General features: G+C 33.3%; 1 protein-coding gene across 6 annotated transcripts in view; it reads left to right on the top strand.

Moving 5' to 3' along the window:
- The window catches only part of NF1 (neurofibromin 1), a 228,507-nt gene that overhangs the window by 40,669 nt on the left and 169,800 nt on the right, over positions 1 to 18,038 (top strand). For all 6 annotated transcript variants that reach the window (XM_063109114.1, XM_063109113.1, XM_063109109.1 and 3 more), the window contains exons 2-7: positions 830 to 973; positions 2,810 to 2,893; positions 6,082 to 6,272; positions 12,408 to 12,514; positions 17,486 to 17,553; positions 17,785 to 17,860. In XM_063109114.1, the coding sequence (XP_062965184.1) occupies positions 830 to 973; positions 2,810 to 2,893; positions 6,082 to 6,272; positions 12,408 to 12,514; positions 17,486 to 17,553; positions 17,785 to 17,860 (670 nt within the window). The remainder of the gene's footprint in view (positions 1 to 829; positions 974 to 2,809; positions 2,894 to 6,081; positions 6,273 to 12,407; positions 12,515 to 17,485; positions 17,554 to 17,784; positions 17,861 to 18,038) is intronic.

Below are 18,038 nucleotides of genomic sequence, written 5' to 3'. Positions count from 1 at the left end.
GGCATGTTGTTTGGTCTCTTTCCAGCTTAGTTGCACCATTTTAAAAATGAGAAAGTTGGACTAAGGTTTCTTTGTTTTTCACAGACGAACCTCACCAGGGTTCTCTTATCATTAGCAGGGTCTAATATTAAATAGTAAATATATTCATGATGCTTTAAATACCAAGTGCTACTTTTGAACAGAGTAGAGATGAACTTCTAGGCAGTGCAACTTAATTCATTCTCAGATAAATGAAAATGTGATGCCCTCAAAGGATATTTTTTCCTACAGGATTTATCCATTTGTTGTCCTGTTATTCCCTCAATTGTGTAGCCAAGGGTGGTTATCTTATCTGAGTCAGTCTTACTGTGTTTATTCCAGGTTTTACTGTTCTTTCTTATTTCTGCACAATCAGCAGTAATATTTGCTGTGATTGACTAGCGATCTGGGGAATAAATTTTCTTGATCTGTTTTTCTTTTAATGTTTGAATTCAGTGTATAATGGGAGGGTTGTGTGCATTTTATTGCAGACATTATCTGAAAGAATTTCCAGCAATGAGGAAATAACTGTATTTCTGCGAGTCATCATTCTCTCTTATATAATGCTGGCTAAAGGATTTGATTTTGTATATAGCGATTTATGACTTCCAGAAAGAAAACTGCAAAAATTGAAATTTCCAAATAATTTAAGATTTGCTGTTATATATTTTGAAAATTGGAGATAAAATACAAATATAAGTAACTGTGGTTGATAAAATTTTCCTAAAATGTCATGATATTCAATGAGAAACAAAAATTTATTTTTAGTCATTTTCAAGGGTAAGCTCTTAACATTTTTTTCCCCCCTCAGCTTCCAATAAAAACAGGACAGCAGAACACACATACCAAAGTCAGTACTGAACACAACAAGGAATGTCTGATCAATATTTCCAAATACAAGTTTTCTTTGGTTATAAGCGGCCTCACTACTATCTTAAAGAATGTTAACAATATGGTGAGTATTTGGGTTACTGTTTTTTTTGATGAATTTGCTTTGTTTTGTTTTTTATTTAAAAGTTTGGAACTGCATGTTTTTGAAGTATGGGAAATAATTTTCTGTGTACTTTGGATAATAACCATTTGTCTTATTTTGTGGATGTGCACAGGTAACCTTTTAATTTCCATTTTAGTTTTTGATTCTTTCCCTTAGAAACTTCCCTTATTCATGACTCTGTATCCTTTTCCAGTATTTTTCTGGAATTAGGGTTTCATATAGCTTTTGTATGAATTGCCCATAGTAATCTATTATATGCTTTTCTTTAGGTTCTTATTTGAATTTACATATCAGATTTTGCCAGTCCTAAGTAGATGATAAATAAAATATGACCGTGTAGTCCTAAAATGTGGGATTGATTTTTTATGAAGATAATTAATGTTTTTTTCTTCCCTCATGATGTGACAGATTCTGTAGTAGACAACCTGTTGTTGAAAGTTTTCCTCAAATTATTTCATTAAGTGATTCCACTGTTAAAACTCATGATTTCTTTTTTTCCCATTTTATAAAATCTCTTTATTCCCTAGACTTCAAGATACTCCAACTGTTCTCTCTCTGTACTTTTGAACATATACGTCTCTTGCCTCTCTCAGGTGATCCTTTCTATCAGTTCCTATGTAACATCTTCATTCTCAGTGCAAAGCAACTGATCTGGATTTTTCTTGATTAACTCCAAACTCTCTGCTTGTCTTTAGCTCTTATAACCTCCATTTATTTAGTTTGTATTGATCTGTGAAATGACTCCTGGTTGTAGATTGTGAAGATCAGTTTCATTTTTATAGTCACATCATCTTTGGTGTGTTTCCTTTTAAGAATGTTGCTTAGATAATACCCCACATTTACAAAACAGATAAACTGGAGGTGTGGGCAATCGTTTGCCTTACAAAGAGATTTTTTTCTTTATGGAAAAAAATTAAGATTTTTCCAAAAAAAGCAGGACTTTTCATAAATATGTAAAGTGTTTTACAGAAATACATTTAATATTTTGTGTAGCTCTTCTGTTGCACAGTATGTGGGTCACAGTGATAGGATTTTGCACTTATGAATACATGTGGCCATGTTCCCAGTTAGACTGAAATATTTTAGTATTTGGGACCCTCTTTTCAAAACAGTATTGTGATATTGTCACTTGTTTAGCGCTTACTGAATAAATTAAATTGTGGAAACCATAGTCTCTTGTTAGTAAATAGTGCAGTATGCAATAAAAAGTGAATGCTTAAAATGCTCTGTAGGGCCGGCCCCATGGCTCACTCAGGAGAGTGTGGTGCTGGTAGCGCCGAGGCTGCAGGTTCGGATCCTATATAGGGATGGCTGTTGCACTCACTGGCTGAGCGTGGTGCAGACCACACCGAGCCGAGGGTTGTGATCCCCTCAGCAGCCAAAAAAAAAAAAAAAAAAAAAGCACTGTAATTGGTGCTACAACAATTTGTTTTACGAATTAAGACTTGGATTATTTTGTGGCATAAAAATATGGGTAAAAGCTGAATTCAAGATGCTGGTGCAGATCTGTATGTGTATCTGAATCCTACATGTTTTTAAAGCATAAACCAAAACAATATCTTTTGCTGTTACAAGGCTAATTGCAGACTTTAATAAATGTCAGCATTTCTGTTTGCCTGATAATTTATTTTGTGTGAGGATTAGGATAGAATCAGAAATAATAAATTTAAATATATTATTTGGGAGATAAAATGGATTACTTTTGATTTTCTTGATCCTTAGTTCTTTACTTTTCAGTTGTGTACTGATTTGTCATGGAGAGTGATAACCAACTTTTATGTTCTGAATGTCTTTTAGAGAATATTTGGAGAAGCTGCTGAAAAAAATTTATATCTCTCTCAGTTGATTATATTGGATACACTGGAAAAATGTCTTGCTGGGGTAAGTAAATCTTTTCTTAAATAGGCAGGTTTTGTGAATTCAGTCTTGAGAATGATGGGATGTACCAAAATATAGGTATGGACAAAGAGAATTTTGTTAATACAGCTGACCTGGTAGCACAGACAATTTTTCAAGAGAAAATTACTCTCTCATCTTTTATAAATTAAATAGATAATTAAGTTTACTTATGCAGTGTTAAGTTTGAGTGTTAAGTATGATGAAATCACTATTTGATTTAATTAATTTCTCAGATATTGTTACACCTGTGGCATTGCATAGCTGTGAAAGAATATGATTCAGAAGACCAAGAGTAATCTTCACTTTCCTCCTGTATGAATATGGTTTTAATATTCTACCTTTCAAATCTAAACAAAAGAAAACTTAAAAATTAATTAAACTTATTCCATTAATGATAGATATTACCTTAAGAACACTTATTTTGTGTAAATATGAACATAGACGGTAGGAGTGTGGAGGAGTAGTTGAGTACTAAACAATTCTTTTCTCAGTTTTGCTCTAAATTGTTATCTCAGTGTATTTCAATGATGACCTAATTTGAACTTTTTGCGAATACTTCTGTTGTATAAAGCAAAGTGTTTCTGTATTTCACTAGTATTAATTCTTCCTGGAACATGGTAGGAATTTATATAAATATATAAATTAAATACCTCCATTTTAAAGATCTGTCTATTCCATATGTATTGGAGTTAACTTATTTCTTACATTCTTTCTTCCTTTGGCATAGAATTCAGAATTTTACTGTTATTCAGAATTGTTTCTCTCTTCCATATATGTTACAGTTAGTTCTCTATTGTGAATCTACATGGAAGGGACATTCATATATGAGGACTGATTGTGTGGTTGAGAAGAGAAGGAATGTTCAGAAGTGTTTGGGGAAGGAATGAGTATGGAATTGGAAAAATAATTATATTCACACAACTATGTATCCTTATGGAAGCCTATAGGCCACAAAAATCTAAGCATAATTTTAAAATTATTTTATCGGTCATTGGCCATATTCCAAAATCTTGGGACAGTGTTTATAAGTTTTCTGCTTAAATTCAGGGTGAGCTAGTTGTTTCAGGCTGGTGCTTTCTGTTAATTTGTGATATGCTGTTGTTCATTTGTAAAATGGAGTGAAAGAGCAAAAGGGCTCACATAGGATGATGGAACTGGGGAGATGGGCAATTTTTAAACTTCTGAATCAATTCTTTGTAGTGGCCTTTTTACTTTGATTGTAAATTACCAGTGTAATAGTCACACCCATGATTGAATGGGGGTAGGGTTACTTATTGCCTCTCTCAGTTCCACAGTTTTCCTCCATTAACATTTGTAATTGAGTGGTAATGGTAAATGTATTTTGGAGAATGATCACTGATATTGTTGGCCCCTGTTTGATTTAATATTTAATACTCTTTGGAGATAGCCTAACTGAAATGCAAATAAGTGGACGTAGTATAGCATGTATAATGTATAAAATACATATTACTTGCCCTGCTCTACTATTGAAAACGTATAAGCTTTTTCACTAAATTTGCAATTTAAAAAATAATGCTATTCATATTATCAAACAATTGTGTTTTCTTGGATTGCCTTCAATAGTTTTATGGATGTCTCTTGATTTTCATTTTCAGATCAAAGTAAGTTGAGGCAATTTAAGAAGAACCGAGGCTACAAGTACATGTTTATCGTATAAGTAGTTGGAATAGCTAAATGAAAGAGAAGAGCCAATACTTACCAATATCATGAGTAAAATTTTTTAGAATTTGAGGATCTGAAGTACTTTTGTTCCTGTGCATAACTATTATTCAAAAGATGTAATGCTTTTCTGATTTTTATTTATTAATTGGAGTTAATTTCAACATCTGTATTGTTTGGTTAGCATATAACAAGAAATAGGCATTGTAACTTGAATGTTGTAGGTTTTTGTGATATCGGTTTATTTACTGTCTATATATTTCAGTGTATTTGTATTTGAAAGCACTTGGATTGCAATTACAAAATTTGGTGTAGCACAGTTATACAAATTTTTGTTCTTTGCCATCCTACTCAGTTTTAGTAAAATTGTTATCAATATATGGATGGATACCAAAGCCATTATTAGGTGAAATAGTGATGTAGAACAGCATATGTACAGGATTGCTTATCTGTTGGTTGTTTCTTAATTGTAAAATAGATATTTACAAAGTAGAGATCCCAATGTAAACACCAAAGTTACCAAACTTGGTGTCATTAATGGGACCACCTGGCATTACGTGCTCCTGATGTGATAAGAATTTTTTAAAATGTTTAACCTGAATCTAATCAGACCATTAGGTTTAAATTTCAGCTTACAGAAAATATAGTAATTGGAAGAACAAGTTAAATTACACCACTAGGCAATAATAAAATCAAGAATATGGAACACCCTGTAAGGCAACTTACAAATCACTGATATTATTGGCCAAGGAATAAAAGTGATGTATGTGGGGTATGTAGAGGAGATTGTTCTAGAAGAAACGAAAGGAACATAATCATACTGCAATCTGTGAACCTTCTTTGGATTCTGGTGGAATAAAAAAGCTATGAAAGACATTTTGTAAGCAGTGGTGAAATTTTAATAAAGATTGGGTATTAGCTGATGCAAGGGAATTGGTTATTTTTTCTTGGTATGTTAATTGTATTGAAGTTATGTTGGTGAAAGTCCTTATTTTTAATAGATGCTAAGTACATAGGGATGAAGTATTATGTTTATAACTTACTTTGAAATGATTCAACCCAAACAAAATTATTTGTGGTAAGTGATATCTGTTTTGGTCAGTCTGCACAAAGGCAGGTGTGATTGCCCACCCAGCAATTTATCTGGATGTTAAGATAGATGACAGCAAACTGGGGATTACCAGGAAGGGAAGAGCTCATTTGATGATCAAGGGAGCAAGCAGGAGTGGAGGGACGAGTGAGAATGGATGGGGGCTTGGACTTTAATTGTAATTATGGGGTGAAAGATGAAGCCATCCTCTTTATTAGACTATCTATAGATAGATGTGGCAAATATGGTGAAATGTTAACAAAGCTTGAATCTAGGTGATGGGTATATGGGTGTTCATTATTCTATTTCAGCTCTTCTGAATGTTTGAAATTTTTCATAATAAAAAAGTTTACAGGTAAAATTTAAAAAGTGTTAGAATTATGTGTTATTTCTGTTTTAGCAACCAAAGGACACAATGAGATTAGATGAAACCATGCTGGTCAAACAGTTGCTCCCAGAAATTTGCCATTTTCTTCACACCTGTCGTGAAGGAAACCAACATGCAGCTGAACTTCGGAATTCTGCCTCTGGGGTTTTATTTTCTCTCAGCTGCAACAACTTCAATGCAGTCTTTAGTCGCATTTCTACCAGGTTAGTGTGTAAATTCAAATAGGACTATTTAAGTACTATAAACTTTAGAAATTTTTTTGTCTACATAAAAATAAAAAATTAAACAGAAATGAGTTTTTTCTGGTTTTTGTAGACATTTTATGCATTAATTTCTTTGAAATTTTAATTATGTAACATTATGATACGTGTACAATTAAATGAGTACTCTTATAAATTTGAAAATCTAAATTTTAGGAAAAAATATCTCCCATGACCAGGCTTTTTAAAAAAACAAAAAAACCAAAAAAAACCCACTAAGTATGAATTTTTGGTTTGGCTTTTTAAAAACATATTATTCTTTCAAATGAAATTAGCCAGTTAAGTGGAGTAATTGATAAGAGTAGTCAGAAATCTAATGATCTCACAGCTCTAATTCTTACCACAGTATCCTAAGTTACCAAAAAAACCTAAGCAATATGGAAGCACAAGGAAGTGAGTAATTGTAACGTAGAATTCTCCAGAAAGTGGGCTGTTTTAATTATATGTAAAACACTCCCATTTATTGGAGTATTTACAGCATATACTGTGCTGTCTTATCCTCACAGTAACCCTAAAAGGTAGATGATACTTCCCCCATTTTACAGGTAAGCAAATTAATATCCCCAAAAGTTAAGGTGATGTGCCAAATAATGAAGGACCCAAAATTTCTAAGTCAGGCTGGCTTTAGAAACTGTATTACTTTCATTATACCAAATTGCTTTCCTAAACTACTATTTTAGCTATATTTTGATGAAATCCTTTTTGTAATATATACCTCTGTGCTTTAAAAATGTATCATAAATGTAATTTAAGCTTTTATTGATGATTCAAAATCATCATTGTTAGCATTAGTTGTAATATGCTACAGATGGAGAAATTGGTATAGATGACACTGTGAGGTAGAATTATAACTGGCAGTAGCAAGTTACTTAGGAACTTGCTTTCATTGGAAGAACTTGCCTTTCTTATGCAAGTATAGTCAAATGAAATCTTAATCATGATCAAATAGGAATTATAACATTAATCACTTAGTGATTTAGTGAATGAAGGACTAATACAGAATAGAGAAAACCAATCCTCTTTGCTTATTGGTGCCTGCATCTTTGACGTGTCACCATTGTTTGAACAGTGGACTTAGTCCGATTCACTCATTCAGTTGTTTTCTAGCACGTATGAACGAGAACATACATCATAATACGAGAATTTGTGCTGGGGTGTTTTGGGGAATTGACTAACTTCAAAGTCATCTAGTCTTTTTAATCAGAAGTGATATTTCTACAATTATAATTCTAGGCAACAATATTCTTCAATTTTAACAGAATTCTTGGTCCAAAGAAAATCAAAATTTTATTTAATGGTATATGATTGATAATCTTGGATAATGTTTATATGATAGAACAATGTTTTCATGAAATCTTTTGAATAATAACATTTCATATTCTGAGTAATAGTACATTGGTTGAATCATCAAGATAGCAAACACCTAGGGAATAGGAGGCTGGAAAACTATAAAAAACAAAGACTCTTCATTTAGGTGACTGTTAGACCAGCCTTGCTATTATCTGAAATAATCTTACATTGAAGGTAGAAAGTGATCAAAAGAATAAAATGTTTTTTAGTCTATTCATGCATGAGATGCTTTATAAAACATAGCAAATGTGCCACCTTTGAAAACTCTAGAAATTTTCTAGCCAGCAAAGGTTTTATTTTATGGGATTTTGCAGCATTAGCACATGTAGAAGTAGACAATTTTGTTTATTTCCTGAATCTAGTTCACTGTCTGCTGCCAAAATAGAAGTTAAGTGTCTAAAATTTTGTTAGCTTTTGGGCCGAGCCCGTGGCGCACTTGGTAGAGTGCTGCGCTGGGAGCGCGGCGACTCTCCCGCCGCGGGTTCGGATCCCATATAGGAATGACCAGTGCGCTCACTGGCTGAGTGCTGGTCCCGAAAAAGACAAAAAAAAAAAAAATTTTGTTAGCTTTCAGGAGACACACTATTCAGAAATGGGGTATATGAAATAAATGTTTCAGACAACTGCATTTGCCATTTCATTTAGCTTGTGCCAGAGATAACGTGCTGATCTTGTTAGAGGACCACTCACCTAAAAGACCATTATGATAGTTTAATTTAGGTGGAGACATCTTATGATATTGCTGTCATAGCATTAGGTGACTGGAAATATGCAAGTGACCTGAATGGCAGTTCTTTCTGAAAATTGATTTTATATTTCACTTATAATAGATGAATCAATATCATGAAAATGTTTTATGCTTGACCATTCTCCCTGTCAACGAATGTTTCTCCTTTAACATTAAGATTTGCTTTCTGCTCTTTTCTTTTCTTTTCTATTTTTTTTTTAAGGATGACCGGTAAGGGGATCTTAACCCTTGACTTGGTGTTGTCAGCACCACGCTCTCCCAAGTGAGCTAACCGACCATCCCTATACAGGGATCTGAACCCATGGCCTTGGTGTTATCAGCACCGCACTCTCCCAAGTGAGCCATGGGCCGGCCCTTCTTTGCTTTTCTTTAGGAAAAGATGAGCTATAAATCTAAAGATAGCTTTATTATTCTGCTGATGTATACCACGTTCTGTGGCTCACAGTACTCTTTTATGTAGAGGATTAGCTGGTTTCTCCACAGAATTACTTACTGTACAACTGCAGTAGATTTAGTTGTTTTGTAGTGGGAGGTCCCTTTACAATATCTAATTTGATACACCACCAGAACCAGAAGATCCAATGACTTTAAAAGTCACTTGGTTCTACTATTTGCTTCTTTGCAAATCTGCTGTTTTTTATGGTTGATTTTTTTAAAAATAGTTTTCAATTTCTTCTTGTATGTCTCTCGTCATTTAAAACACTTATTTTATCTTCTTTTTAACATTGTTAAATTATTTTATATGTTTGTATGTGCCGACTTTCATTCATAGTGAATTGTTTCTTCTCTTTAGTGTTGCCTGTATTTTGGGGGGGAATCTCTTATAGCCTTGCACTGTGGGAGTGTTCTAGTGATGGTTTTGCATTTGCTTTTGTCAGTGTGCAGCTCTGGAACTATTTTGTTGTTGTTGTTGTTGTTGTTAATTTCTCAGCTCTAGACTGTATAGCTAGTATAAATTTGGATCCTAAACTTTTATAAAGTAACAGCTCTGGGTGGCTTTTTTCCCCTACCCAAAGCTTAGGCAGAGCAGATAAACAACTTTGTGCTGGTAGATTTTTTTCTTATTTATTTATTTTTTTAGGAAGTGCAAAGTTCTTTCTAGTTCATCTTTTATGCAGGGCCCCAGTTCTGATCTCTGCATTATTAGGGTACAGTGCTTTATATCCAGTCCCCATGTGGATTTTAAGCCCCAAATTTCTAGATTAAGAAGATTGAAAACCTTCCTTACCCTTCCTTTGTTGCAGGACCAGGTCATGCAATTAACTCTTTGGTTTTCAGTTTGTCTTCATTCCTGGACCTGGACCTGGGTGAGTGGGGGGTGTTTCATTTTATTTCTATACATTTAAAATATCTTTCTGTTGTTGTTCAATATACCTAGTCTATCTAGATGTTTTAGGGATAGATTTTCCACACTTCATTTCTTTTGCTCACACTACTCCTTATTTGATTTCTCGTCTTCAGAAATAATGTTTAAGCTTCATAAAATACCTCTTCCCTTTAGCAACAACTGGATTATAAAAGGGGTTAACTTTTCTTCCATTTTTCACAAACAACCATAAGAGCCAGTTTTTCAAAAGTTGGTGTTCCTCATGTTGCTTCCTAAGGAGTCACATTCCATGTTTCTAGGCTCTTAGCCGCAGCTGTGGAACTTTTAGCATGTGAAGCAGTATTGAGGACCTTCTCATTTTCAACTTGAACTGCTAAGCTTTTCTCACCCTGATGGTATGAGGAGCTTTAGTATAAGTGCTGAGAAAAATTTTAGTGTTAGTTAAAGTGAGTGAAAGGAGATTCTGAGGAGGAAGACGTAGGGTTGATTGCATTTTTATCAACTGAATGTTTAGTGTGATGATTAATAAGTGAGTTTTAAACTTCACTAAAGTGGTTAAAATTCAATATTATGAATAAGATCATATAGTATTTGTGCCTTTTTACCATATCTTTCTCTCACTGCATTTTAAAAATTCCATTGTGCTGCTCATATTTTTAATGTCTATTAACTGAAACAGATCAGTATGCCTCATGAGGTAGCACAATTTAATGCGTGAGTGATATTGACCCCTGTGGTTGTTAGTGAAAAAATGGAAGAAAAGTTTAATGCCTTTTATTTAGGCTTTAGTGAATTTATCAGTTTTAAAATATCTACATTTTTGTTAAGTGTTATATTTTTCTACATTTGTGAAAACTTCATATTCAACATAAGGGAAGTTTTGGGATTAAAAAGATTCCTGTCCTTATAAGCTTATGTTCTATTGTGAAGCAGGGATATTAATCAAATGATCATGGAAACACATGTACAGACTGTGAAAAGTACAATGAAAAAAGGCTTACTCATTTTTCTAATATAAAGTAAATGTACCCTGTGACTAGAGATCAGGTATCACTTATGTTTCTGAAGTCTAGTTGATATGAACAGAAGTTCATAAAATTAAGCTTTATTTTGCTTATAATTTGAAGTATGAATTTTTAAAACTTTTCATTGTGGGTAAAAATGTTTACATACACATAGCAGAGAGAATAGTATTTTTGATCTTCATGTATCTCCTACTTGTTTGGACTGTGAAGCTGTTTCAGTCAGCATGCTGTGATTCTTGATTTATCTTTTCCCACTTTTCAGTACTTTAAAGCAAACCCCAGACATAGCATTTCACCTGTAAATATTTCAGTATGTATCTCTAATAAGTAGATTTTTAAAAATTTAACTATATACTGTTACTATAATAGGAAAAATTGTTATCCTTTAATATCTATTGTGTTTAATTTTTCCTCATTATCCCAAAAATGGCTTTTTCATTTGATTTGTTTAAATCAGAATACAAACGAAATACATACCTGTAATTGGTTGATATTTCGCCTGAGTTTCTCTTTATATCATTTCTTCGTTTTTCTACCCACCTCCCCCCCCCTTTTTTTTTTCATTCTGTTTATTTGTTGAACTGGATTGTTTACCTTATAAACATTTCTGCACTCTTTATTTGGCTAGATTTGACTGTGTTCAGGTTCATTTGGCTGGGGGGAGCAGGGCAAGAATACAGATGGTGCTTTGTAGTTCCTATTGCATCACATCAGGAAACATGCCCTATTATTCCACTTTTAGTCTTATGATTGATTGTTACATTTAGATGTTATCAGCATTATCCATTCATTGTAAAATTTTTACCTAATGTTTTTAGTAGCCACTGATGATCATTGCCTGGATCCATTATTTCATTGGGGGCTGCAAATGATAACTTTTCTATTGTCATTCATTCATTATTTTAAAGTTGTGGTTCTTATAAAGTATATTTGCTTCAATATTTATTCAGTTATCTTGCTGTACAGTCCAGATAGGGAGTGCAGGATAGAGACTTGACTCTTTCTGATTATTCATTTTCAGAATGAGTTGATATCCTGAGAAAGGTTACCCAGGAGTAGTTGTTTGTTTGTTTGTTTGTTTCAGTGTTACTACAGACTCATGGATTTTTATTTATTGTATGTATTTCAGTTGTTGTTGACATAATTCTTTTGATGCCCATTTTTGACAGTTGGAGCTCCTTTAAATGCACACCTGTGTGATTTTTTGATATGACTCTCATTGTTGATAGTTTCTTTGTTTTCAAGCTCAAGGTGACCTAGGCTCATCTCGTGTATCTCCTGCCTTAATCCTGAAATTAACTAATTTTTCCAAACGGTCCTGGCTAAAAGTGAGAAATGTTGTTTGGATACCTCAATCTTAAGGATAGAGATACTAAGTTTACTGGATTATCATGGTTTCTTTCATCATATTCCTCCAATTTTAGTATATGTGCTGCCGAAGCGAGCACTTTCATCATATTCCTTCAATTATGTTCATTTAGATTTTTATAAGAAATTTATTACTGTATTTTTTATGTGTGTCTTTACTCTTATAAACTCATCCTTTGGGGAAAGAATCTGTTGAATTCAAAAGTCTGGAATATCCTAAGACTTGAATTGATATATTATTTTTGGTTTTTACTTTTCAGGTTACAGGAATTGACTGTTTGTTCAGAAGACAATGTTGATGTTCACGATATAGAATTGTTACAGTATATCAATGTGGATTGTGCAAAATTAAAACGACTGCTGAAGGGTAAGTTTAAATGTATGATATACATGAAAGTAATCACTGGGTCAAAAACCAGTATTATGAATGTTCAAACTGTACTAATTGTGTTGAACTAGAACATCAAAGTGCATTTTATAATTCAAATGTCCGTGTGAAGTGGCAAATAATACATATGGTTCAGTAATTTTTGAACCATTGAAAATAATACAGTAGAGGAAATGAGTACCTTAAATCTTGGCAGTGGAAAATTTTGTTCAACTGCAATTTTTGTTTTTATTAAAGAGAACCTAAGGGTGCTGTTATTTAGTTTTTCTGGAATTCGATCTCTTAAGGATGGCTATAGGTTATAGAAATTATGTTTAATTATTGTGGTGCTTAAAGAAGATAGTCTTTAGCAGATATCAAAATTTCATTGCAGAACAGAACCAGGAAATCGTGGACTTATTGTGAGAGGAGGAGTTGAACCAGGGATCTCATTTCTGACATTTCTATTTTCAGCTCTCTTACTGACTTACTGACTGGCTTTATAGCATTTTAAAGTCTCTTAACCTTTCTGTGCCTAGTTTTGCTTCCCTGCAGAACATGTCAGTAGTATTCCCACATGGGGATATTGTGACTAACACGTACTGTATGATTTTAAAGCTTTGGGAAGTGCTTTATCTGATTATATTGTGTGAAATAAACTATCAGAAGGAATTGAGAGAATTTCTGTGGTAAGCAGTGAAGTATTAATATAAGTCAAAGTTCAATGAGTACTATTTATCAACTCAATATGAATACCTAAATTTCACTTTACAAAATTTTTTTTTTAGTTTTAGGTATTAGTGGATTCTGGCTAATTTAAACATAAAAACTTATAGTATACAGTTCACACTAATTTTTACATTGTATCTTGATTAAGAAATTGTCAAACAGTAATGTTTTTAATGTCTGACCTAAAAGGAGATTGAGTTATATTAGCTTTGAAAACTTCAACATTTCTGCAATGTAATTTTGAAAATACCTTGTTTTGTTTTCTTTACATTCACTTTAAACTCAATAACTATTTCACCAAAGATGTAAAAAGGCTATGTCTATATGCATGAATAATACAAGACTGTGTTCTATCTATATTACCCTTGTTCAGAATTCATGGTTTTATGTCATTACCGTTGTGAAATGAAGTAACGATTAAATCAGTTTTCAGTAACTTTAATAAAGGAAAAAAATGGATAATTTTAGTTATTATTATGCCAAGACATGAACATGTAGACAGCAATTATTTTAGATTATAATAAACTGCCATTCAGTTCATAGTTAAAGTTTGCAAGATTTTATTATCTATCATTAAACATCAAGCAGTTTGAAACTGAATGGTAAAATTTAGAGATCTCCTCTACGAATTATAAGTGGGGTTTTATGATTTTCATAACTATTTATAACATTTTAGAAATAAATCTAGTTCAGGTTGCCCACGAATATGTGTTTGTTTAAAAACAACAGTTTTCTTAGAAATGTTCAATCTATAATAATTAATTGAGATGGATTTTCATGCCCATATAAGAGAAACTAACTAAATGTGTGGATAAATGGCTTTCTTTTATATTGAGGTAGCTTTTTCCCATTCAGCTCTCTCCTGAACACAAATTTAGCATATACATTGATACATGTATAAAGCCAGTATTAAATAAACCAGCAAAAGATGGCTGTAGGTGACAATGGTAAAAGTAATATAATGAGTAGTAAAAATAATAATTATTATTTACTATAATGAGTAGTAAAAGTAATAATGTGTTTTAAATTCAATACAGCAGGCATTTTTTGAGAAACTATGGGCAAGAAACCATGCTAAGTGCTGGGATTACAAAGATTAATATAATATTGAATTGTCCCTCGGGAGCTCATAGCATGGTTTATGAGACAAATGTATTATCAAATTACTTGAAAAACAATATGGTAAACTCAAGTAGGGTGAGTATAAAATGAGAGAGGAAGTATATATTTATTTGGGATGGGACATGTGAAAAAGAAAAGTGCAAAATATGAAGGTACAAAAGTAGATCAGGTCATATTAATATAGTAACATTTTTTGCATTTTCAGTTTGTGCCAGACATTGTGGTATGCAATTTACATGCCTTTTTTTTGTCAATCCTTACAGTAACCCTGTAGTAGAGCAATACTAGTATTATCATCCTCTGTATAGAGGAGGAAACTGAGGCTTAAGTAACATTTCTAAGGTCACAGAGCTAGTAATTGTCAGAGTAAAGATTCAGCTCACATTCTGCCCATCTTTAGAACCAAAGTACCTAACTGCTGCACTATTGTGCTTATAGGTTATGAGGTTTTATTTTAGTGGTCATGGGAAGTGATGGGAGGATTTTAAGGTGAGAAGTTCCTTGATCAGTATTTTATTTCTGATACACCACTTCACTTGAGATTTACAGGATGGCTTGGTAGAGGGCTGCATGAACTTCTGGGACTTGGTTGTGTAGTAATGTGAGTGAGAAATAATGAGGGTAATGAAGGTCTGGATGAAAAGAGGTGGGGACCAATTTGGTAGAATATATAGCATTGATAATCTATTTAGATATATGAGTTTGGAGAGGTATCACCAAGTATTACAGAACTAGCTGGTTAAAGCACAAAAGGGGAGGAAGGGATGATGGCAGAGAAGGAGGAAGGAGTTCAAGAAAATGGTGAAAGCAGTTTTAGATCTACTGAGTTTGAGGTATTGCTAGGATGTCCAGTCAGAAACTTATAGAACTGACAGCCGGCCAGTGCCTCACTTGGGAGAGTGTGGTGCTGATAACACCAAGGCTACGGGTTTGGATCCCTACATAGGGATGGCCGGTTAGCTCAACTTGGGAGAGCGTGGTGCTGACAACACCAAGTCAAGGGTTAAGATCCCCTTTCCGGTCATCTTTAAAAAAATAAAAATAAAAAAAAAAGAAACTTATAGAGCTGAAAGTAATGAAAGATACATACATTGGAATTGAGAATAGATTACTGCATATAACACATTTAAGATGTCACAGAAGAAAAGCTGATGAACATAGAAAGGCAAAAGTAGTAAAGAACACTGTGAAGTGTAATGCCATTATTTGGAAATCAGGAGAGCAAGAGCAAAGAAAATTCAAGGGGTACATTTTATAACTGATTTGGGAAGCAAGTTACTCATTTGCAAGTCCAGAAAAAGAAATTCACAATTTAAAAAGTCTTTAGATAATTACTTTTATTACTCGAGGACTCATCTCTGTCTTACAAAGATTCTTATACAAATGTAATTAAAAACCTGAATCCCTTCATTAAAAGTCCATAGGAAGAGTTCTTTGCCAGGGCACCATTATTAGTAAAATAGTTTATAAAGGGTCTTTTCCAGATATAAATCTTTCTAGATGTGGATAATACATTTATAGAAGAAGAAATTAAACTAATATATTTATATGGGAAAATGTTTAATATTGTGCTGAAATGCAATACACTATTTCGAACAATCAAATTAGCAAAATTAAAAGAGAACATGCTTAATGATGGTGAGGATGTGATAAAGGCATTTTCATATGTGGCATTTGACCTAACCATTCTGAAAAACAGCTTATTAAGGGCCTTAAAAAATATTCATCTTTTTGACCAGAGATTTCTTCTTCTAGATATTTGCTTATCTTGAAGAAATAATCAGTAATGTGGAAAAAGATTTGGATATAAATGTATTTATTTATGTTGTTTATAATAGTGAAATGTTGGAAATAAATGTACAACTGGAAAATGTTTAAATAACCAGTTAATATAGTGACTTAAATATTCTGAGATGTCAAAGCATACTGAAAAGACTATGCCTTTGAAGCCCAATTCAGTCATTTATTAGGTCTGTAATCTAAGACACACAATTTGTTCATTTGTAATATTCTGAAAGCATTAAGATTTTGAAAGAATTGAATATATCATACTGAAAATACCTGGCATGTTGTATTATTCAAGTAATAGTTACTGTTGTATATAGAGCCATCAAAAAATATGCATTAAGGATTTTTAATGATATAGAAAAAATTTGGGATACTATGTAAAGTGAAAGAACAGGTCTGGTGAGGGGTGAGGGCTTCAGCCACACACACACCCCGCCCCCCCCCCCCCCCCCCCCCCCCCCCCGACATCTGCACCCAGCCCAGCAGTGACCAAGCCACTGCTGGAAGCCCGCTGTTCTCCCCTCAGGAATGGGTGGGGGTCCCACAGGCCTCAACCCCACCCCCCCTTCCTCCTTCTCCCACCCTATTTCCTTCCCTTTTCCACTCTCCCCTCCCACCAACTGCTCCTCAACATCATAGAATGTAAAAAATAAATAAATAAATAAATGTAATAATAATAAAAAAAACCAGGTTTGGTATAGCCTATATAATTTCAGTTATGTTAAATATATATGTCTTACAAATCCATAGGAAAAAGGATGGAAGAAAATTCACCAAACTGTTAACTGGGATTCTCTCTGAATGGTAGAATCATGTATAATGTTTTAAATTTGCTTTATTTATTTATTTTTTTGACCGGTAAAGGGATTGCAACCCTTGGCATGGTGTTGCTTGCACCACGCTCAGCCAGTGAGCGCACCAGCCATCCCTATATAGGATCTGAACCCGCGGCTCGGCGCTATCAGCGCCGCACTCCCCCTAGTGAGCCACGGGGCTGGCCCTAAATTTCCTTTAGACTGTTGTGTATTTTTTGAACTTTCTACAATGAACTTGTGTTTTATACTTCTGAAAAAGCAAGTTATTACAAAGGAGAAAACTCACAACCTTTAACAAGTTCAAGGCATGTTTACTTCTTATTGAATTTTGTCTTTAGCAGACATAACTAGAGAGCTTTGGGTTTATATTAATTATCTTTACCATTATATTGCTTACAGATAATACTGGGGGGGGGAAGTGTGTAAAAGGAAAGTTCTTTTTGCTAGTAGCTCTGAGCTGTATTTGTGTTAACTTCTTAATCTAGAGTTAATTTAAAAAAAATTTTTTTCCCCACAGAAACAGCATTTAAATTTAAAGCTCTAAAGAAGGTTGCACAGCTAGCGGTTATAAATAGCCTGGAAAAGGTAAGTTACAACCTCTTTGGTACTAAAGTTTTGTTTTTTGGTTATAAATTTTACCATCTTTAATATTTTTAATCAAAAAGTTGTGACTTGAGTGATCGTTTCACATTAATTTTTAGGAAGAATTCATTGTAATATTCTTATGAAGGAAATTAGAAGTTTGTGACGTTGTGTTTACTATATTAAGAAAAGATTCCTGCTTTAATATAAAGACATGTGTTTTGTTATTTGTAGGCATTTTGGAACTGGGTAGAAAATTATCCAGATGAATTTACAAAGCTATACCAGATTCCACAGACTGATATGGCTGGTAAGGATGAGATTGGTTTGTCTCTTACTTATGAGGTAAAAACTTATCACTTTCCAAATTATTTTTGTTATAAAGGTGCTTATACGTCTTTTATTGTCAACTGGTGTCGAAAAGGAAGTAGTATTTTTAGCTTATTTCTAAGTTACCCTCAACCCTTTTTTCCTTTCCTTTGAGCAAA

Source organism: Cynocephalus volans, chromosome 10, assembly GCF_027409185.1.
Source record: "Cynocephalus volans isolate mCynVol1 chromosome 10, mCynVol1.pri, whole genome shotgun sequence".
NCBI lineage: Eukaryota > Metazoa > Chordata > Mammalia > Dermoptera > Cynocephalidae > Cynocephalus > Cynocephalus volans.
The sequence above is the reverse complement of the archived record's forward strand: the minus strand, read 5'-3'. Positions and strand labels throughout refer to the sequence as shown.